Source organism: Pleurodeles waltl, chromosome 6 (assembly GCF_031143425.1).
Source record: "Pleurodeles waltl isolate 20211129_DDA chromosome 6, aPleWal1.hap1.20221129, whole genome shotgun sequence".
Taxonomy (NCBI): Eukaryota; Metazoa; Chordata; class Amphibia; order Caudata; family Salamandridae; genus Pleurodeles; species Pleurodeles waltl.
In genome coordinates this window covers 1,196,995,841-1,197,020,302 of record NC_090445.1, presented here as the reverse complement: position 1 = coordinate 1,197,020,302, position 24,462 = coordinate 1,196,995,841, and the positions used below count along the sequence as shown (strand labels likewise).

The following is a 24,462-nucleotide window of genomic DNA, read 5'->3' as shown; positions in this document are numbered from 1 at the left end:
GTAGTTTGACTGAGTGCTCCTTTATTGTTAAAATGCCAATTGTCCCTGAGTTTATCTTCGTATTCCACATAATCCCCTTAGCAGTGATACTAGTAGTTTTATCGTGGTAGCAAATGCGAGTTGCTACCGGGAAATTGAAAGTTGACTCCTGGATCTACTTAAAAAAAAACATAAACACTCCTTCTTTCACATTTTCGAATAGGATATGCCTCTGTTTTTTATTAGATTTACAGATCCAAACTATTACAAGAAGGTGACACTACAACCTGTTTATTAAGTATGAAGAACATGGTCTTGAACGTTTTCACAATTACAAATATATCGATGCACTCCATTATGGTGAAAGTTTTCATTTCCTAATATTTTTCGAGATTTGTTTTGTAATACTTGGGTGTGTAAATAGGGTAGACATAATTGGCTGATCTTCTAAAGAAGGAGTTATTAGATCATTCAGTGAATTTCAGATTATACTCCTTTAAATTGTTCAACATGAGATGAAAGTATTAATTCTAAATGCCCAAATATGGGTATGATTATGCAAGGGATTGTCATGTGTTTGCAAGCTATAATTCCATGTGAGGATTCTGGGATGCAGTGACTGAGAAAGTAAGCATGATCATGCAACTGGAGATGGCACTGACAACATGAGCAATAAAGTTTCGCGCTGATGAGGATATCCAAGATTTAGCAAGATGTTTATGTTTGTTAATACAACTGCTTGTCCTTGTATTGTGAAAAAATGATTCGTTCTGAGGCACCTAAGGTTGACCAGTAGTGAATGACATTCTGGAACTTCTTTGCGGTGGAGACTGTAATTTACCGGGCGAAAGGTATGTAACGGCGTTGATGCTTAATGTTCCTTTGGGGCCCCGTTTCTAAATGACTTCAATGTACTCGTGAGAGGACGTAAACTAGTTTACCTGTGAATAAGGGGGATTTGATAATTCCAGATATATTACACGACAAAGTTAATAATCAGAAATATATCTAAATAAATCAATCTTATAAAACCCTTTGTTCACAGAACCTGTGCTTGGATTCTTAAACAAAGCATAAAAACGCTTAAAACAGTCAGGTAGCAGGTTTCTAGTCAGATTAAAATGTGTGTCGAAACGTTCCTTGAAGATACAAATACTACAGTAAAAAGCGAGAACATTTAACAAGTACCATGTGGGCTGCTGCTGCTGCTTAGGGTACTTTCATTAGCAGCAAATGCCACCTTGTGGCTATAGAGAATAATGCAAGTTTTTCAGTTTCTGCTTCAAGTCAGCGAGCAATGCCACGAGATTTACCAGCTAGGGCAGACCTGCCAACTCACATAGTGCCTCACACAGTCACCCGGTGAGGAGCCGAAATCACATGGCGGCAGGCAAGGCGAGCTGCAAACCACTGCAAAGAGTGGATTTTCAGCTCCTCTTTGGAGGCTGTAAGCAGCCAACGTCAATTAGGAGGTGTGAAAACCCCCAGGACATCAGTAGCAACCCTCGTATTTTAGTTTTTGGGCGAGAAGGATGTTCAAAGGGGCCAGGGAACAGGAGCAGACAGGCCCCAAAGTTAGTTTTCAGCATAAAGCCATGCCCCCTTCTCACACTGCATTTTTTTCAAGTTGGCAGGTATGTTGTGGGCCCTCGGCCCACATTCTAATATAAATTAAGACAGGAATACTGGTGGTATGGGTGTACAACTGGCCTCAGACTCGTGCTCCCAGACCTCTACATTAACAGGGTCACCTGACTTGTGGTACCAGTGATGGATAGGTGTGGGGTGGTTATATGCACAACCCCCAGGGAGGGGCTGCCTCATTACATGTCCATCAGGACACTACATTCCTCAAAAAACAAAAGAAAGGACAACAAATCTAAACCAAAGAGTATCAGTCTCCAGAGTCAATCAGCAGGATACTTAGACAAATGAGACTGCCTGCATCATGTCATCGTCACTCACATTCATAATTTAACGTAAGGTGAGTCAGGGCGGGAACATACCTGCTGCTGTCATGTCCGAAGTGTACAAAGTTGGTCCACCCTGCTGATGCTTGAGATAGATCATGGTTAGCATCAACAGTTCAAAGGGGTGCATCAGGAACACTGTTGGAAGTCTGTTGCAAAGCTTGCTTTGGTGGTGTTGCTGGACTCTCTGAAGATGGCCTTGTGGGGACTGGGAATACACCAACAACCTTTTTAGGTCCCTCCACCCCCTGGCATCTGTCAGTGAAACAGGGCTGAGTCCATCTCTAGCTTCTGGACAGGTTTTAGACGCTTCTAGATGGGTTGCCACAGGACACTGTGTTCCCTGCATTGGGGCTGCCTGTGTGCCTCAACTGTGTTGCTGCAAGACTCTTGCTGAGCCACTACATAATCACTTCTTCAACTGTAGGGGAATACTGATCATGGTAAAGGCATGCTACAGGCAACTGGATCAGGATGTAGACAGGGTGAGCAGATAGTTATGGGTTGATTGGTGCTTCAGAGTGTCATGGGTGCTTCTGTGGGTTTCAATGTTCTCTGACCCCCCTTTGATTGCGAGGCGCTCCACAGACATTAGTAGTGATGCATTTTAAAGGGACTGGCAGGATTGTGTTGCAAGTAGGGTGAACCTTTACAACAGGGGTTGACTTGCTTTCATGATTGTAGGTTTTCCTTAGTTTGTCAACGGTTTGAGTGATGGTGACCAGAAGGTCTTTGTAACATGAAGCCCCTGATTTGCTGGTGCTGTCTGTATTCTACTTGTGCAAGGCATGTGTATCTCTTGGCATGCATGCCATGGTCTGCTAGGCAGCAAGTGACTGTGTCTGGATGTTTGCCCAGGGAAGCTTGAGGAGTGATTCAGTTTGTGCATGTGTGAGGCTTGGTTCTCCTACTGGGCTTTTGCTGGGTCATCAACGCTCTACTTCAGAGGCTCGCTTTTGCCAGTAGATGCACTCAATCATTGGTACCAGGCAGCTACAGGCAAACTTACAAGACGGGAATGCACTCCGGAGGGTAGGTCCCCCACAGAGGACCACGCTAAGATAATTTCTGTGCAGTCCTTGGGCTCGCGCTTCCTATGGAGCCTTCTCCCTGAATAAGGGGTGGGTTACTATTCTAGATGTCACTTAACTAAAGAATTAATGTAAGTGATCCCTTCTTTTGCTTTGTTTTTCTTTTTTCCTTTTTATATCTATTGGAGAAGCATCTTTTTGGTCCTGAAGAAGCGTCAACGGATCTATCTGGACCAAAAGACGCGAAACATGTTGACTTTTTGATAAGAGGCACCACACTTTTTGGGATCCTCCATGTCTATTTTTGAAAGCAGTTGAGCATTATACTCTATTCCTGCTTTCCCTTTGTATTTTTAACCTTGGTTGTCACCTCCCCTCTATAATTAAAATTACGATGGAATTTGGAAGTGACTAACCAATTTTAACTTATTCCTTTTTGCTCTCCTGTTGTTGGTCTGGTGGTTAGCTCTGTTCCACTAGCCCTTTACCCTAACTACTACGGCTGACAGCTCCCTCCTTGGGAGCGCGTCAGGCACTGCAGTGCCGGCCTGACGTGGAGCAACTCCCGATGATGATGCCTGTCATCCAATGTGATGCATGAGGGTATTGCTCCTGAACTTACAGGTTCCCTAGACCTTCCTATTCTTTAGGAACAGTGTACCCTAGATGTGTTTAAAACTTCCAAGCCCACCTGATCTTCTCTCCTTCCTTGGTTTGGGTATCAGGTTTCTGAGAGTGAACAGAATGGTCACACTACTTTCCTTTTTCTCTGTGCTCAGGCATGTGCCTCATTCTTGACTACGTCAGTGAGATTTTTAGTTGCTCAAGTCTCTTCTCTTCTTATTGTTGCTCTGATGTATACTTTCTTTGAATAGGCCAATGGGCCTACTAGAGTGTGTTTATGATCCAGCCAATGTGGTCTTTGGTGTGGTAGAATTTCTTTGCAATACCTGGATTCAAAACCCTGGGATCAGCGTTGATCCTCTTCCCTCTTATAGAGGCAAAACAGACTGGTATGGCAATCATGCCGGATGAGCTTCCTTGTATGGAACCTTTTGGTGCTTTGAATCTCTAAGCAAAGATGTGCAGCAGAAGGGAGCAAACGCATGGAGCAAGAGAAGTAAGGCAGTATCACTGTAGGTAACAGTGTCATATGTTAGCATTGGCACATGCTGTTTGGTCGTGGTGGAGCTCTGTCTCTCTGGTTCAGTCAGGTGGGTGTAAGTGCTTTCTCTCTTACTTCCTGCCCAGAGATCTCATTACGCAGTCCATGAGTTAGAGTGCAGGGAGCAAGCCTTCTGGATGCAGTCGCAATCTTTAATTTAGGGCTAGGGTGTGGTTTTGTAGTTGTTAGGTGACCATGGTATGCTAACATTCAGGAGTCAGCTGTGGGGCCTGTCAGAGTTGTTGTATGTTATTGCCTGGCAAGTATTTCAAGTTCTAGCCATTTTGAACCAGAGTGATTGGATATGTTTTAGAGCCAATCTTTCATTTCACTGCCTTCCTTCATGAGGGGTTACGTCGGCTTCACTTGCAACTTGAGGTGAAGGCAAGGGCCTGTTTAATGATGCAGCTGGTGAGTTGTAGCAGTGTAGAGTGGCAGGCGTGGTGCTGCAGCCTTGAAATGCTGGAAGACTGCTGTAGAGGGAAAGCAGCTTTCACTCAAAGGCACCATCCACTCAATGTCATTTCTAAGCCTTTTGTATGCTCCAACAATATTGTCTGTGAAGGGCTAGTTCTGGATGAGGTATCGGTCAACTCTCTGCACCAGGGCGGTGCAATGCACAGCACTGCCAAAGTTAGATTGGCACTTTACTCCCCATGAGGGTTTTTCCACCTTTTGGGCGGCCTATCATATCTGTTAACTTCTTGGTGACTGGAAGCAAGAGTGACTGTCGTTCGATTAAGCAGGGCTTCTCCTCAGGCCCAGACTGGCAACTCGTGACCAGCCATCCGCAAATGCTTTGCACTGTGTGTTTGTGCTAGCTTTGTCATGTTGCTGCATTTGCTGTTTAGCTGTGGATAACACTTTCTGGCAGAGCCTCATTCCAAAGGTCTCTTGCAATAGCTTTTAGTCTCTTTAATTTTATTTTCTGGTAAGTCAGTAAGAACAGATTGATTTTGTGGTCCGGCCACCCTCAACTGGGTTACAGTCCAAACGGATGTCTCCTTGGCTGCATGATAGTCCAATTGCTGCTCCTTCTTTCTTTCTCCAGTTTTGATCATTAACTGTTGCAGTACCATTGCTCACCTGTGGGGGGCAGGAGACTTGACAAGCCATAATTTTAACTCTGAGGCCGCGTTAGAATCACAGCAGCTGGTGCTGAAGCAGATGTCTTCATTAGAAATTATTAATGAGCATTTGTGTATTTTGAATAATGACTTGTGTAGAAAATGAATAACTTAGAGAAAATAATGTGCATGTTTGAAATTGTGACCTTGAAGAATGGCCACCTATGTTCACAAATTCTAATAATTAATGATTAATACATATGAAATATTGAAAATGTATTAGATTAATGTAGTAACATGTCATATTTAGGGTTATGAAGTATGCTTTAGTTATAAATTGTAGGCCTTAACTTAGCAAGTGTCTTGGCCTAGTGTTGCCAGGCCTCATGCAGCAGCTGTATTTCTTAGCGTTTAACAGAAAATGCTGACAGAGTGAACTAACGGTGAAATGTTCATTGTTTTAATAAAATGCTTAGCAGAAGCTTTCCATGAGAACCAACTAACAGGAGACAGTGTCCTTAAAAGTGTAACAACTGTGTGTGAAAAGTACTTTCCCAGCACGCGAACAATGAAGACACTGACTGAAGAAGAAGATGCAACAAATTCGATACCTGACGAGCCGGATGATGAGAACATCGTAAAGCGGACCAATCAAAGTAGTGTGAAGGGCGAAATATTAGAATTCATAGATCTGGTATAGAAATATTATTGGGTAGAGTAATAATGTACGATTAGTTGACCAATTGGGAATTGGGGGATAGTTTAGGTGACTGATATAACAACGCAACAGAAGGAACTTAGACAGATTACGAGACTCAAGATCTAGAGTGACGGTGGGAGAAGAAGAGATTCGAGATTCTGTCATTGGGCTCATACTCTCTGACTTAGAGCCTGATGTTCACTGATCGATTGATGACCTGAGGACGAAGACTGATTCTGTCTGCTGACCCATACCGCGGATAGGTAGATATGAAAATATGACTGAAATGTATTTTTATGCCTTTTCTTTCTAGATACCAACTGCGCTGTTTTGATAGTTTTCCTAGCTAGGTGTTTTCTAAAATTGGGTTCTAAATTGTTTTGTATGAAGCCCCACATGCTGATGCTAATCTGGGTTAGTTGAGGCTATCTACATGATTACTGACAGCTTGCAGGGACAGATGTTTGATGAGCTATCTTACTGAATTCTATGTATCATTTAACACTATTGCAGCTGATTTTGCTATTGATTTGCACCGTTGCCTTAGAATGTATTGTGATTCAAACTTTGGGTAGATTGCGTTTCTTTCGGCGCTTTGGTCAACCAGTACTGTTCTTATATGTGTTTCATTTGAATTTGAGATTAATCTACATGACTTTAACATTGTTAATATAAGGGAAATAAAATTACTAAACTTTACCAAAGGTGTGGTTATTTGTGGCTATAAAAGTCATGGTGTGTGATAATTACTTAATCCATTGATTATTGATTATCATTTTGACTAATGATTATTGATTTTTGTGTATTGATTTTTGTTTCAGTTTTGGAGCTATGGTAAGAACATCTTAAACGAGTCAAAAGGTTAATCGACCTACACGTGTCCCCTTGTAAGTTTACTGATTAAGGTCCGATGTGCAAAAACTAGGGAAACTGTTCTGTTTGTGAGGGTAAGTTTTTAGGCTGGGTGTGGGCTTCAAGTACTGGTTTCTGGTGTGAATCTGGACGAATCAGCATCTGACCTGATGCACACATGTGGGTGTCGGCCTGAAGAGTGGCTCTTGCCCAGTGATGAGACTGGTGCAGAGGGAGCAGTGGGCTTACCTTGAGGTTCAGTAGTATCCAGCCTTTGAGGCTTGATCTTCTGCTTAAAGAACAAATATGGCTTTGTATGCAGTACCACCACCCCCTGGCAGACTTGTGCACTTACCAAGGTGAGGTGCTGGAGCCTTGATCTGACAGATACAGGTTTTTTTGGGTGCAGTTGCCCATACCACGTGTAACTTCTCCCCACTTTCTCTTGTGCGGGTGCAGGTTTTGGTGAGTGCCTTGTGTGAGTGGACCGATCGACTAGTGTTGGTGGGCCACAGCGGTGCAAAGAAGTGAAATTACTTATAGTTTCTCCTCAGTCTTCTGGTTTTCTCTTGCTGAGGCTGCCCTCTGTTATATGCACAGGAGGGCTTATGTGCAGGCCTTCTCACTCATACGGCAGAGCTGCAAGGTGGGCAACAGAACAGTGATCTGGGCTCTGGGACTGTAGTGCGGATAGATGTCCCAGGCGGCACCGGGTCCTGCGGGTGAGCTTAGGGTCGTAGCTTCCACCCAGGTCCTCACTACCCCTTTTGTGGCAGAATGCAAGGCAGGCGATACCCTATTAGGTGTTTTCTACCCCCTGAGGCCAAGAACAACGATGTGGCCCAGTCAGCCACAAGGCCTCATCGGGGCCAGGATGGGCCACGTGTAGGTATGCTATCTCCTCTTTTATCACCACGGAGACAGCCACAGACCCATCCCGAGAGCTGGCTGGCAGCACCGCCGGTGTCGGGTCTGATCATCACAGCCAGTGCTAAGGTGACTTGTGATGACCAATCTGTCTCGTTGCTTGTGCTGTGTTTTGGGCCCAAGGCCCACATGCTAAAATAAAGTATGACAACACGGACATTGGTGGTCTGCATCCACAACCGACCTTGGCTTTGTGCTCCTGGGCTTTTCATTAACATGGTGACTGGATCGGTGACGCCTATGTGGGGTGGGTATCTATACAACACCAGGGCAGGGCTGCCTCATTACATGTCCAGGACACTACATCATCTTGACAGCTGATGTTTTCATCAAGTTAAGCAATCCATTGATTGCATAACTCACAGGTAAACTGATAGAATGTTAAAGCATTTGTATAGGGACAAAAGGGGCTTATCAGTTTCTTAAGTTGGTGGTAAAAAGCAATCTGTTCCACCGAACACTCATTGCTTTTGATGCTGCCCCAGATTTACGAGTAATCCGAGGACACATGAAGACTTGCACAAGCAATTTTACACAAACACATGCACAAGACAAATGTACACAGACATGCAGACATAGGCGGTCATTCTGACCCTGGCGGTCAAAGACCGCCAGGGCGGAGGACCGCGGGAGCACCGCCGACAGGGGGGATTCCGACCGCGGCGGTAAAGCCGCGGTCGGACCGGCAACACTGGCGGTCTCCCGCCAGTGTACCGCCGCCCCATTGAATCCTCCAAGGCGGCGCAGCTTGCTGCGCCGCCGAGGGGATTCCGACCCCCCTACCGCCATCCAGATCCCGGCGGTCCGACCGGTAGGGGGGGTCGCGGGGCCCCTGGGGGCCCCTGCAGTGCCCATGCCACTGGCATGGGCATTGCAGGGGCCCCCATAAGAGGGCCCCTACAAGTATTTCACTGTCTGCTTGGCAGACAGTGAAATACGCGACGGGTGCCACTGCACCCGTCGCACAGCTTCCACTCCGCCGGCTCGATTCCGAACCGGCTTCATCGTGGAAGCATCTTTCCCGCTGGGCTGGCGGGCGGCCTGAAGGCGGCCGCCCGCCAGCCCAGCGGGAAAGTCAGAATTACCGCGGTGGTCTTTTGACCGCGCAGCGGTATTCTGGCGGCCCCCGACAGGCCGGCGGCGACCGCCGCCGGTCAAAGTCGGAATGAGGGCCATAGTGTTAGCCTTCCCCCATTACTCTGGTGCAACCAGGATCTCTGATCCCAAAACACTGCAGCACGGAGCATGACGTCAGGGGTGTCACTGCTCTGTGACCACAGCAGCTCAGAGCAGAGTCACCCCTGGCTCCGCATTCAATGCTGTAGTCATTCAGAAGCAGAGAGCTTGGTTTAGCACAGTAATGGATGATGACTGGCGCACATGCATGCCAAATGTAAACTGCACTGGAGCACAGAATGAGCACTTACCACTGCATGAGTGACTCCAGCCAAGAACCTTTACTGCCACAGGTGTGAACATTATCAGGCCGGAAGTCTACACAAGCAGCAGTTCCTCACTACTCTGTTTACTTTAAATCAAATGGAGGGAAACGTGAGGGACGGTGGAATACAGTCCCATGCCCAGCCTGCAAGACCCAACCTCTCCCACTTTGAGACTGTCAGCTCACCTTGCCCCACCCATCACTCTTCAAAGTACATTCTGCTCTTGTGAGCCGCTCAGGGCCACAAAAAGAACACCCAGAGGCACACAATAATAAAATGCTTAGTACGAGGCTGCACCCCACACATGACGAAACTACAATGGTTTGTGCCTCAAGGGTGAGAGAGATTGCACATGCGTAGTAGGAAGAATCACACAAAAAGTGCCTAATTCGAAATGGAGCTGCCAGCCCTTATGCTGCAATGGTGCTTGTATATTCCCACCTGGTTTCTCTTTCTCTGAATGGTTGTGCTCTGCCTTTCTTGCCTATATACACCAGCCCCGACTGGTCATAGCTGCCAAGGTTTCAGATAGCAATGTATGACACTTTCATAATGTCAGTGTAATTATGAGTGACATTTCAATGGCTATGAGTGACACTTTCTCGCAAGCGAAATCAAGCGATGAAGACGAGGGAACCATAGAAATTTCATAATATATCCAGAATCCTATAACTCCCGTTGTACACCAGCGCCACCATGTGGCCTTTGATAAACAATACTCGGAGCTTACCTAGCAAAGTGAGAAACTGGAACAAGAAGGCTTTACCGCACTTCAGGACACAGTTCTTTTGCGTGACAATCTCAAGCATTGCAGTAATGCAGGGGAAATGACCGGATATGGGTTATTCTAACGCAAAATGCATGACACTTGGCAAAGCTGACTGGTGTGTGCACATGTGGAGGCGTGTGTGTATGCATGTGGGGGCATGACGTGTGTGTGTGTTTGTATGACTGTGTTACAGAATGAAGGAAAGGATTACGCACCACACAGACAGAAACCGACCCAGCCACATTCCCTTGTCCAGAGCTAATATTAAGCAGAAACATGCAGAGTAGGCTATCCGTAGACATGAAATGAGTCATGGAAGCAGAAGACTTCTCTTCCGTCAGCCCTGAATCGAATAGGTGCTTGTGAGAGACACCTTTTAGGAGGGCTGCTTAATGCTAATCCAAAGTGGTCTTTCTAGTTCAGGCCTTCTGATACTATTGTTTCTGAGGGTAAGAGATTAGCTATAGCTCAGATGACATGCATGTTACCCTCACCATGCCTTCAAACATTTTTGTGTCCTTTCTATAGCATTAAAGGCAGCTAAGCTACACCACATAGTTTCCTAACATCCTCTCTTTCCAGAAGTTCTGATGATAGTTAGGTAGGAAGTTTGAGCTTGGAAGCACAAAAAAGCTTTGACTCATTCAAGGGGGAAGATGAATTTCTAATTGGTTCCTTTGCATACTCAGGAATGTCATTAAGGCTCAGTACACATTTACATACAAAGATGCAGGAATAGGGAATAACATGGTGAATTTGCTTCAAGGCACTGATACAGAGATGAACAGTCTATAGAGGTTTGTGAGAGGCCAGCTCTGCTGTGATGGGAAGAAAACTACCACAACCCTGCTCCAGTATAATATATGGGATCTCTTCCAGCTCTGTAATAACAACAGCAATTTCCAGCCAGCTTCCACAGCCCTTGTTAGAGGAGCACCGGTTTCTTCATGCAGTAATGCCGACAGATGCACTTTGGGTTACATGCTAGAAAAAAAGACAGCAACCCTGCAGTGTTACTGGACCACCTAATGCGTCACTTGCATGCTGTTATTCTGTGTTGTGCCAATAAATGCAAAACCTTGAAATCCTTCCTATGTTCCCCCCTCATACACTGGTTCAGACAAGACAAGATTCTGTAAAGCCCAAAAAACATAACTACGTAAAACGTCTCCAAACAGGTTCCAGTTACAGCGAGCACCTCCGCAACTATGAAAAAAAGAAAATCTCAGCAATACCCCTCACTTTTTGCCCACAATTTACTTTCTACAGAATAAACGATCACAAGGTGCAACATCCATCACTTGTCCTCTTGCACTAGAAATGTTCACTACCTGGAGCTTTAGTTGTTTTTTACACTTATTTGTGCGCGGTTTAAACAAAACACACATTTAGGTAAAAAAGCAGAAGTCAAGGCACCTTGTTGACAACGTTTATGAAGCCACGAAGATCGCGATATATTCAAAATACCTGTGGTGTTAACAGCGAGACAAACTAATGTTTATGCGGAACGAAAATACGGAATCAGATGCGGAAAAAAGAACTGGGTAAAAGAAGGTAGAATTGTGGCACTTAGAGCTCCAATCGGGAAAGGGTTGGTGAGGAGAGTGGGGCACAGACTTTTGAGCAGTGCTTAATTTGAGCAGGTGGTTTCCGGTGCAGGGCACCAGCACTTGTTTTTCAGGGCCGGAACTTAGTTTTCTGCATCAAGCATTTACTGTGAGCAAAAGGCACATATGGGAAAGGTGGAGGATGAGAAAAACGAAAAAGCATCACAACGGGAGAAAGCAGAACGCTGCAAGAGTGAGGTGAAGGGGAAGGGAATGACTGTAAATGAATTAAAGAGGCCCGAGATGGCTTGCACATTTAAATGCAGCAGCTGCATGTTTCAAAAGAAAGCTTTGGACATGGGCACCTTTTTATTGACAAATTAAGCACTGCCTTTGAGGAATATAAGACCCTCGATTAATAAGAGATGGTGGGCCTACTGAAAATAATAAAAGACCTTGATTAAGAGCACAGGAATAAAATAAAATCTAAAAAAAAAACGGTGACTGTATCCCCCATGGATTGACACATTAAGACTTAAGTTTTACGCTCTCAAATACCACAAGCCAAAGACATGACAGACCACTTTGCAAGAGCTTTCACTCACATAAACAAACTCTCATTACCATTTTGCATACTGTTCTTCAGCTGAGAGTTTGAGGGTGATAATGGTTAAGTTATGTCGGTGATGTACATGTCACTTTGGGAGTGGAGGATACCTGGAAAATCTAATGGTAACTAGGTTGGTTCTATGTGATTTCCTTTTCCAATTATTGGTTGTAAATCTATCTTTGCATGGCTATCCTAAAAATCTGCCCTGGGCCGGTGCTTTTGGACTTATAATGCAGATTCCTATTCCATATCCTCTCCTGCTACGCACACTCTCGTAGATCAATCTGTACTCCAGTAGGGCACAACAAGCTACACAATTGAACAAGTACGTCAATGGAATCTATGAAATACAACTATAAGAGGAAAACGGGAGACTGACGATTTTTCTGATAAAAGACTTGTGGCCATTGAGTTGCATTCACATCATTTTCTACATAGATTTAAAAGTCTTCGGTTTGTTTGAACACTGATTACTAGGAATACATTCACATAAATACGACCAAACATATATTGTTTAGCACTGTGAAAGACAAGTAAAACATATTGCAATCACCACTTCATCTAATGTATTCTTTATGGAATGAACAGTCATAAGTGGAGAAAAGTAACAACAAGTTAACACACTAAGTTAAATCAGGAGGACGCACAAAAATGAATAAATGGTAAAACAACTTACACTTCCAGTGGGGCTTCGCTCCTCTCCTGGCCTCCTCCCCTTTGTTGAGCTAGAGGTTGCTGGGAAATGATTAAACATCGTTTAGTGTCACGAGAAGACACTGTGTGGCGAGAGTCAAGAGGGTGAGAAATAGCACTGCAGTAATGAACAGACTTTTCTGCAATGTGTATGATCTCGTTGCAGACCGCTTCCTTTGAAGGTGGTCATGGCATCCCAAAATAATGCCCCATAAGATAGTCAACAAAGAAAAGAGGAAGAGATGGAACATTCCAGAGGCATCACATTAGTCCAGCAAACAAGAGTGATGTAGATCCAAGGAAATCCAAGAAGTGAAGTGCAGAGGGGTCCAGGTGTAAGCATGGAAAACAGGTGAGATATTGAAGAAGTTTGGTATTAGTACATAGATCTGCCAAAAGCAGCAAGGAGATGGTTGCAAATTGGCAGTGACTTGCAAATGCTACCACTAAAGAAAGAAAGAAAGTAGCCATTCTAAGGTCATGCAGTAAAAACGGGCAAAAAGGATGCACGGATGCAAACATTCCTGTTTCTAGCAGGGGAAAGTTTAAACTCATAGTAGATAACCTCCCATTAGTAGTTATTTATTATTATGAAAAAAATAAATAGTTTATTTATTCATGGCTGTAAATGACTATCATATTTAAATTCTTATCTTTGCTGAAAACTGTGAGCTGCATTTCTAAACTACTCCTAAGCACCGTATAAACAACTGTCTTACCACATAACTCTTTTCAGACTCTGTAAGATCTGGTCCTGGTTTCAATGAATGATGTGAAGGCTGTGATCACAAGCAAATTATAAGGGTCACATATAGCAAATGTTATTGGTCACTATGAAATAAATGATGCAAAAAAGATTCCAGGCTTATGCAAAGGGCATTTTGTTAGGTCAATATCAAACTTGAATTGTCTCACACAAATTGAAATACATCTAAAAATTATATTGTAGCTTTTTCGGTCATCAGGAAAGTTTAGCTTTGTGGGTGCATTTTGTGAATGTATGCATTTGTTAAGAAATGAACGACCTGCAAGTAAGAACTCATAATCACCGATTGAGCGATTTGTTTATTTTTGATTTTCCTTATATTGAACAATATATTCATCCTTCTGTGGTTATAATGGCAATTATTTTAAAATGATGTGGCCCGGGTATGGGATATGACTGGTAAATTTCCCCTCTAAGGCAATGAAAGGAGAACATGATATGACACCAGTAGGAAGTTAGCAAAAGTCCAGTACTTGGTATAATGAAAGAGATTATTATAAATGAGGTCATAGTTAATTACTGCAAACATATGCATTGCTTTGGGTAAAAAAAAAATATATCTCAATAGTCTCCATGAGAATGCTAATTAGAAAAGGCATTAATAGTATTCTGGGCTCAAAGTGCTCCACAGCAGAGCAAAGTTAAAAACATTATTGATCACAGTGCTACCTCCATGATTGTGATGTAGCATAATGTAATATCCATGTTAAAACTTACAAGATTATGACATATAAACCAAAAAGTCTTGCGATCCTAAACAAAGTTTTTTTTAGCAGTAAACTCAATTTTGGGGCTAAACATGAATGGAACGAGGAGGACAGCTCTGGTCGTAAGTGTGTAACTGGACCACAGGAAAAACTACTTTCCTTAGAAGTGGGTAGAGTTTTCACAGGGTAACTATATTTTCTCTTTCTGGCAGAACAGAGTTGGGGTTTCCCCTGGTCTAGCTGAACCCAAGTCACTAGAGAACCATGCTGAATATTTTTGACATGTAATTAATTGGTATTGGTGCAGGTTTCCTAGGAATATATCTCTTACTGAAAGTGATTACATGATTGAAGGGTTGTGTTTAAAGATACGCAGTAATGACTCAAGAGGATTTTAAAGAAATTTGAAATCAATTTTATTGGATGTTTTACATGTACAATTAATGTATCTAATTGGAGTTGGGAACAGGTATACTGATCCAGAAACTATCTAATGGTTTTGAGGGAATGGGAGAGGGGTTGGAAGTAAACCACCTGAACTCTATATTCTTGAAAGAAAGTATGAAAATCAACAACCGGAATCCGTCAAGCGTGATTAAGAAAGCATTCACCTTTAAGGAAACCTTGAACTTGAAGAATGCCAGTGACCGTTCTGCATGGAAATAGTTGATCAAATTTGGTTCAGCAAATTAAAAGTTAATACTGAGGAATGTATGGGGAAGTGAATAGTAGAATGGGAATGTATTTGTGGTGCTACAAGTGTGGAAACAAATACTGATTTAAAACTTGTCTTGCTATCCTTTCTATATTTTACTAAGAATGACAAATGCCAAACTTATTAAAGACATTCAGGTTTCATTAGTATACTGGTAGAATTTGTATTGTGAGCGCGGAGCTTTTTTCTTCCTATTTCATTTTTATCTACATATTCTGAGTCTTCACTGCCTGAAGTTGCTCAATCCCAGACCCTTTTGGGAGGCCACAAGCACTACAAAGATGATTCATTTTTGGAGTGCAAGGAGAAAAGATAAAACATCACAGCCAGTGCTCTTAGCACTTTTTTTGAAGAAGTTTTGCACGGATGGCATGAGCTCTTATAAAGAGAGTAGGTCAGAGATCTATAACTGGAGTGAAGAGTACAAGAGAGGAAAAAGAGTGAGTATAAATTTGTGGTGGTTTACATGCCAATGGTGCATCGAAGAACATGCTGTAACTATTGAGTATACTACAGATATCCTCAAAGCAGGCCTTGAGATTCTCTTCTGAGTCCAACTAATAAAGCCTGAAGGAGAACTTGTGTTACCTTCATTGGCACCCATGACTCTTTCCTGTGTTTGTGCATTCTTGCATAAACCCTGTAACTCTGAGACTCTGGACAAATGTCCATTTTGTGCAACTGTGGATACCCTATAATACACAGTTTATTCTGGTGGGTCAAATTCATGAAGAAGGTAAAGAATGACTACCATACATGATTTAAAGTATTTGTATACATTTTTACTGATGTTAACTAATTTTAAGTGTAGAAGATGGTAGATGGTAGACCTTCTAATGTTGTATGTTATGACACATACCAAAAGTATATGTGCACTACTATTACATGAGTTTTTCAGATGCACTCAGAGCTCAAACATGAGTTCACGTTTGATGCCAAAAGTGATGTCTTAAGGAAAGTTTACAATAATAGCTAAAGGGGATAATCTTTATTGACTTTTTTAGTTCCTCACTTGTTTTTTTTGTTTAGAGAATCCTCATGTCACTTTAACGAACATATTCATGAGATTTAATTTCTGGAAATACAATTAATCCATCATAAAGCAATGTCCCTAATGGCAATATCACCCATGTGAAGAATTGTGTGACAGAGGGCTAATCTCAGTTCATAAATATTTCCCTCTTTAGTGGGTCCGACATAAAGAAGTATTAATTTACAGTCCTGTATCTGAGCAATATGTTTGACTTTACGCCCTTTCCTGTGCACTGTATAATCCAGCATGACATATCTGAGAGTATGTATTTTATACCTTAGGGCCTAATTACGATCTTGGCAGATGGGATACTCTGTCACAAATGTGACGTATGTCCCATCCAGCTGTATTACAAGTTTCATAGGATATAATGGAACCTGTAAGATGGCGGGCGGGATATCCCTCACATTTGTGATGGAGTATCCCATCTGCCAAGATCGTAATCAGGTCCTTAATATTAAATTCAAAAATGTTCTCTCAATGTTCAACAAAATGCAACTAAGTATGGTGCTTGCCTATTTGTTGATTAATAAAGACAGGTTCAACTCAGATTTAATTATGTCTCAATCAGATAGAAAAAAACATAGCAATCAATGGAAGCACTGATTATTGAAAGTACTGAATTCACCTAATAAAGGACTAATTTAAAAGAAAATGACTTGACTGTGTGGGTTACTTGTTTTTATATCTACGTGCACAATGCATAGGAGATGTATATGTTGCACCCTAAACAAGGGTAGAATAAATTATGTTATTCCATCTTGAGATATTATTTGTTTGGTATTATCAGCCTGGCCACTTCATATTTTATTCCATGATCTACATAGGCAATGTGGAAAAAGGGGATTTGAGGGTTCGACTTTTGGCTAGTTACCTAGTGGCAATATTAGTGGTTGGGAAGACGGTGAGTGAGTGAGAGAAAAAGGGAGAGAAGGAAATAGTGTGAGAAAGAGAGAGCAAGAAACAGAGACCACAAATAGATATGATACTTGGAATTGCACAATGTAAAATACACACACATACACATGGCGAAATGCTATCAGAAGGCACAAGTTCATGAAATTACAGTCCAAGTTACCACACATTATAGTGATTGTTTTATATATATTTAAACATGTAAAGAGGAATGACTACAGTATATTTACAAAAACATTTCATGCTATTTCTGACCACAATGGCAAGATCTTGCGCCAGCTAATAGTATTCATTATTTTTTGAAGTCTCTGTGACCAACTTTACTGTGTACTACTAGACACAACTGTGTGTGTACATATATAGATATTTCACACATATGAAAATACTTTTATATATGCACATATGTACATACTGTCTATGTGCATAATGTTTTAATTATTAATGTGTGTTTGCGCAAATATGTGTACATATAGTATTTTAAAATGCATTCATACGATAAAAGTTACTAATTTGAGCTTACCACAATAGAATTAGAGCTCAGTGTATTAACCGGGGAGTCTGAAATCATTACAGGGCTTTTTGAAGTGATTGCTGAATGTCCACCTTCAGTCCGGAAAGACTAATGAAATAATGATGGCAAAATAATTATTAATAAAAGCAGATGAGGTACTCTACAAAGAGTACAACTAATGAAACTGAACCCAATCAGCGGCAAAATTAATCCCCATCAAGACAAATGGTAAGCTGCATGTTCATGAGCAAATGACTGGCTTGGTGCAGGCATGCAAATGTTAAGACTGGGTATTTTTTTAACATGTTCAAAATGTTTTCTCTTTCCCTTCAGCTTGTTTCATGGTACACCTACATCTGCTTTTTAATAATGGTTTTAGGGCACAGAAATGTGACCTTTATGACCTAGACAAGCATTTCCCGATCACCTGGGTTTGAATTCAATGATCATGTCCTGCTAGCTTTTTCAACAACATGTCAGTCCTAGACATAACATGGTATTCGGGAGCAAGTAGCCTAACTGGGGTAAGTACTTACCTGCCCTTTAGTTACGTTTGGCAATACAGTTGTTATGGTATAAAATTCCATGACCTTTTTATACTATTCAAAACATTTTCTGTTTTAGGAAAGCATATATTGTGCTAATAATACATGGTGAGATACATGCACAATTGCACTAAAAAAATATTCATCTCAGATAGTCTGTGTGAGATAAAATAAAAAGTTAACACAGCAAATAATGTACTAACCCTTTGGATACCATGTGAAATGGTTAACTTCAACAGTGATGTGGAAATAAATCAGGTTTTTGGCTAGGGTATGTCATGTAATAATAAATCAACTGAAGTGGCTTTTATGTTGCGTTTCTTGTGGTTTTGGGGCTTGCACTTGGTGAACCTCAAAGACAAAGTTCCTGATTCACAAAGCCCATGTAAATACAAAGCATGTCAAGTTTAACATGCATATGAAAATGGCTTGATTAAGGATTAAAAACACTTTCTCGAAAACTATTTGCAAAATTATAGCAATTTATAGAGGCAATATATTATCTGAGAATGCTTTAATATTATGCATGAGTAAATTTACTACGAGGGGGTGAACAGAAGGCCGCTGAGAGAACAATTGCACTCATGCAAAGGTATTTTTGCATATGCAGTTTTACCCTATGTACAATTCAGCATGAAGAACTGCCTTCTCTGAGACGTAATAAGGAATTGGGCAACAGTTGCATTTTTACATGAGTACTCCTAGTCAGGCTTGTGAATGACTGAAATTCACATATGTGCACCCCACTCAAGGGTTTGACACTGTGGCCCTGGTTCAAAGTATAAGTGCTATGACATCTATTATGAGTTTGTGGTGAATAACATGCGGATTCTGATATTTAAATCACCAAAAAGTAAATGGCATATGCTTTTCCTCTGTTAAATTTTCGAAGGATTGACCATCCGAAATGTAATGAAAATTAAGGCATTTAAAACATATGATAATAATTACAGGATATGTTAAATACCTTCCAACTAGTAATTCCGAACAGTGCATAAACGAGGTTTACACACGGACCGGAATGCACAAACCCACTCGTAATTAGGATAGTCTCAGGGCCTAATTACGAGTTGGTTGGTGCATTTAAAAATATTTTTGTGATTCATGCTCAGTAAATATATCTAAAAGTGTTCACCTTAATTTACAGTGGTACCAACTCCAAGGCATTTATGTAGACTTGACTGCAGGAATTAAACACTGACACAAGCAAAACTTTTAGTCAAATTCACCATGAAACAACCAACAGTTATTAATCTGCGGCTGTAAATTTATAAGCACAATAAAGTAAGGGAATGGCATTGACCCTTGGTTTGCAGATGTGAATGAAACAAAGACAATGAAAAAATATTTTTTATGGATGAACGGACCATTGCAAGTTTGAAAAAAGTCGGGTAGTATTATATGGTAAATTAATTTATTGTATATCATTGCCTGTGTTGTGTTGCTATTGGGAGGACATAACTTTCAATGTGGCATTGGATGCATTGTTTGTGCACAGAGTTGCAATCAAACCAATCAGCAAACACGATCTTTAGATTCTGTTCCAAAGAACTGTTATCACAGGTAAAAATAAAACATACTTGCCACAATAAAACTATATTTAGAAACACTTTTTCTTAAACTGGTGATCATAAGTTGACACCAAGTATTTATACTTTTTTTGCGCCGCATTTGCGTCGTTTTTTGACGCAAAAACGGCGCAAACTTGCAAAATGCCATTGTATTTTGTAGGTTTGCCCCGTTTTGCGCCAAAAAGCGGTGCAAATGCGGCGCTAAAAAAAGTATAAATACGGGCCCAAGTTTATTATTCACTGCAGAAAATATTTATAGAGTAATTTAGCGTTTTGTGTCCAATTGCCCCGTGAATGTTGTAACTTTTGCCAGTACAGAAATGCCTTTGCCATGCATCAATGATTCTTATTTTCTCAGGAGTACACAATGCCTTAGAAAAAGTAATGTATCTTAAACATGCTTTGAAAACAGTGGAGGGAAATCAAATGGACAGGAAAGAAAACACCTTACTTTTGAGATTTTAATCTGCTTTGATTTACATAACATTTTCCTCCAACTGGACGATGGGCAGCTTGTTAAGTTGATTCTACAGTTAACAATCTTCAAAGACAAATGGTATGAAAAGCTGGTATAGTGATATGTGGTGTGTGTTATGGATAAGACGTGTCTCAATTTCTGGTTCTTATTCTCCCACCCCAGAGACTGACCTATGAGCAGTGGCAGCTGGTGACGTTTAAAAGTGACGGTCATAATCCTTGGCTTGAATTCTAAAGAGATTTTTCCTCAATGGGTTCTCTCACAATTTCACTCTGACTCACTCAGTCTCACTTGGCCTCACTAATTCATGCAGTCTCGCTCATTCTACTCTGGCCCTCTCTATCTCACTCAGTCCCACTCATTCTGAATTATTTAGTGTTACACACATACAGTAACACTCAGTTACACTGAGTGTCATGCTTCCTCACTCGCGCACATTCATTCTCACAGAAACTGGTCCTTACTGTCACTCATCCTCACTCACTCTAACTCATTACTTCACTGACTCACTCTTAGTTGTAACTAACACACGTAGTCACAGAGATGCTTGCAGTGTCAGGATTTCACCAACTCTGAACAGTATCTCTGATGGCTGGCGAAGGCACCTTCATGCACGAGAGTCAGCAATCAAAAAATGTCACTAGCTGCTGCAGTTTGTTGCTGGACCCGAAGTGGGACTGCATTTTATATTTATTATAACAAGAGTGGATCATTATTCAGTCTTGATACAATATAAATGGACCACAAAACAAGGAGGGTGTAGTGTAGTTGTGGAGCCCATAAAGGAGAGCCGCCTCTGATACATGGTCACCTAGCCATCAAACCAATCCATCCACTCAAACATCCGTCCTTTCACTTATCCATCCCCCTTTCATCCATTCATTCATCCATCCATCCTTTCGCTCATCCATCCACCCTTTCGCTCCATCTATCCATCCTTTCACTCCATCCATCCACCATCCTCCCTTTGGCTCATCCATCTAGCTACCCTTTCACTCAGGCTTCCATCCTTACACCCATCCATCCACCCTTCGCCCCATCCACCCAGTCACACATCCCTCCATTCACCCTTTTACTTAGCCATCCATCCTTTCACTCACTCATCCAACTATCCATCCATCAATTCACCCTTCCACTCATCCATAATTTTATCCAGACATCCATATGCTCTGATTTTCACTCATCCATCCATTGGTTTACTCATCCATCTTTACATACATTCTTTCGTTCATCTATCCTTTCACTCATCCATCCATCCATTTACCCTTCCACTCATCCATCCTTTCACTCATTCTACCATCCATCCATTCTCTCATCACCCATCAACCTATCCTTGCACTCCATCCATACATCCACCCATTAACCCACCCCATTCACTCATAAATCATCCTTGCCTTTCACTCTTCCATTTTTATGTCCATCCTTTCACTCCTTCATCCATGCATCTATCCATCCACCATTTCATCCATCCATCCATCCACCCACCCATCCTTCCCTTCACTCACTCACCCTCCCAAGTTAATTATGAGCCTTTGTCTGCCGAGCTGCAGACAGAAGAGGCCCATCAAGAACCCCATCCCACTATAGCTGCTGGGGGGGGGGGGTTTGACAATGCCCCTAATACAGGCAGACGCATAACTGCACACTTACCTCTTAGTCCACTAGTATATTTGCTGTCAGCAGCTGGGTACTTCCCTCTCTAGGGCCTCTACGTTTGAGACAAGGCTCTGTCATTCTCAGCTCCATATGTTTTTTTTCAAAGTGAAACCAAATGCAGTACTAAACATGTGTTACTGCCAGGACAGCAGTCTCCTGCACCCCTCCTACAGCCTGCCCCTCTGTGATTACCAACAAATTATTGCCACACACTCCCTCCGTTTCATCAGTCTGCCCCACCCCAGCCATGGAAGTGGATAGAGTTTTGTAACTCCTCCCAGGGCCACTGTTTATGAGCCCCCCCCAAAAAAAAATTGTTCACTTGCTCTCTAATTCAATGCTCCCTCTTGGATGATGTCACTGCTGTAGCTTGTGCCTGCAGGTCACAAACCTCGCCCGGCTGGCACTTGTGCAGCAGGACATCTGCAAAGTTCACTAGAGTTCACCTAAGAGATTCAGCACACTGTCTCAGAGTAGTGTTTATTTCCCTGTTCTTTCCTCTCCCTGGAGGGTGTCAGGGCAACGCCCCTTTTGCCCATGAACACCAGTTGGCCCTGCGAAAGAGGAGCTGAGTTGTTAAATACAAGGCGGTTGGTTAGTATTACCTAGCTGCCCAGTGAACAAGGAGCTATATTCCACATAGCGCACTTACCAACTGTTTATGCCCACCTGCGTGATAAAATATTCGGCTTTCGGGCAGGCAAGAACGATAGAACTGCCTATCTGCCGGATAAATCTGCTAAATCTATTGGTGAATATATATATATATATATATATATATATATATATATATATATATATATATACAGGGAGTGCAGAATTATTAGGCAAATGAGTATTTTGACCACATCATCCTCTTTATGCATGTTGTCTTACTCCAAGCTGTATAGGCTCGAAAGTCTACTACCAATTAAGCATATTAGGTGATGTGCATCTCTGTAATGAGAAGGGGTGTGGTCTAATGACATCAACACCCTATATCAGGTGTGCATAATTATTAGGCAACTTCCTTTCCTTTGGCAAAATGGGTCAAAAGAAGGACTTGACAGGCTCAGAAAAGTCAAAAATAGTGAGATATCTTGCAGAGGGATGCAGCACTCTTAAAATTGCAAAGCTTCTGAAGCGTGATCATCGAACAATCAAGCGTTTCATTCAAAATAGTCAACAGGGTCGCAAGAAGCGTGTGGAAAAACCAAGGCGCAAAATAACTGCCCATGAACTGAGAAAAATCAAGCGTGCAGCTGCCACGATGCCACTTGCCACCAGTTTGGCCATATTCCAGAGCTGCAACATCACTGGAGTGCCCAAAAGCACAAGGTGTGCAATACTCAGAGACATGGCCAAGGTAAGAAAGGCTGAAAGACGACCACCACTGAACAAGACACACAAGCTGAAACGTCAAGACTGGGCCAAGAAATATCTCAAGACTGATTTTTCTAAGGTTTTATGGACTGATGAAATGAGAGTGAGTCTTGATGGGCCAGATGGATGGGCCCGTGGCTGGATTGGTAAAGGGCAGAGAGCTCCAGTCCGACTCAGACGCCAGCAAGGTGGAGGTGGAGTACTGGTTTGGGCTGGTATCATCAAAGATGAGCTTGGGGGGCCTTTTCGGGTTGAGGATGGAGTCAAGCTCAACTCCCAGTCCTACTGCCAGTTCCTGGAAGACACCTTCTTCAAGCAGTGGTACAGGAAGAAGTCTGCATCCTTCAAGAAAAACATGATTTTCATGCAGGACAATGCTCCATCACACGCGTCCAAGTACTCCACAGCGTGGCTGGCAAGAAAGGGTATAAAAGAAGGAAATATAATGACATGGCCTCCTTGTTCACCTGATCTGAACCCCATTGAGAACCTGTGGTCCATCATCAAATGTGAGATTTACAAGGAGGGAAAACAGTACACCTCTCTGAACAGTGTCTGGGAGGCTGTGGTTGCTGCTGCACGCAATGTTGATGGTGAACAGATCAAAACACTGACAGAATCCATGGATGGCAGGCTTTTGAGTGTCCTTGCAAAGAAAGGTGGCTATATTGGTCACTGATTTGTTTTTGTTTTGTTTTTGAATGTCAGAAATGTATATTTGTGAATGTTGAGATGTTATATTGGTTTCACTGGTAATAATAAATAATTGAAATGGGTATATATTTTTTTTTGTTAAGTTGCCTAATAATTATGCACAGTAATAGTCACCTGCACACATAGATATCCCCCTAACATAGCTAAAACTAAAAACAAACTAAAAACTACTTCCAAAAATATTCAGCTTTGATATTAATGAGTTTTTTGGGTTCATTGAGAACATGGTTGTTGTTCAATAATAAAATTAATCCTCAAAAATACAACTTGCCTAATAATTCTGCACTCCCTGTATATATATATATATTGATACTAAGTAGAACTGCCTGCTTTTGGAAAGAATAAAGAGATATACAGGGCCAGATCTAGACTACTAATATAGATTGACAAGTGAAGTGTGTTGAATTACTGATACCCTGAAGAACCCTCGTTATATTAAATAAAAGAATATCAATTTTTGAGAACAAATGTTTGATGTATGTATGTTAATTAACACTTTTAGCAGTGGCGGCCAGTAGCTTTAGGAGGGAGGGGGGCGGGAGGGAAGCACACACCCACGCATGCGCATCCATTAACAATACTCATAACATTCAAACATGCATGCACGCACCAAACATTCATTTTAAAAGATCACACACACACACTCATTCTTTCACACGCACGCACGCACATCCATTAACAACACTCATAACATTCAAACATGCACGCACGCACCAAACATTCATTTTAAAACATCA

General features: G+C 41.9%; 1 protein-coding gene across 32 annotated transcripts in view; it reads right to left on the bottom strand.

Annotated features, from left to right (window-relative positions):
- SORBS1 (sorbin and SH3 domain containing 1) overlaps window positions 1-24,462 on the bottom strand; it is a 794,498-nt gene that overhangs the window by 29,329 nt on the left and 740,707 nt on the right. For 25 of the 32 annotated variants that reach the window (XM_069240476.1, XM_069240479.1, XM_069240480.1 and 22 more), the window contains 3 exons: window positions 17,409-17,507; window positions 13,472-13,531; window positions 12,736-12,926 (listed from right to left, as the gene is read on the bottom strand). In XM_069240476.1, coding sequence (XP_069096577.1) covers window positions 12,736-12,926; window positions 13,472-13,531; window positions 17,409-17,507 — 350 coding nt within the window. The remainder of the gene's footprint in view (window positions 1-12,735; window positions 12,927-13,471; window positions 13,532-17,408; window positions 17,508-24,462) is intronic. The other 7 variants (XM_069240486.1, XM_069240488.1, XM_069240459.1 and 4 more) reach the window with 2 other exon arrangements.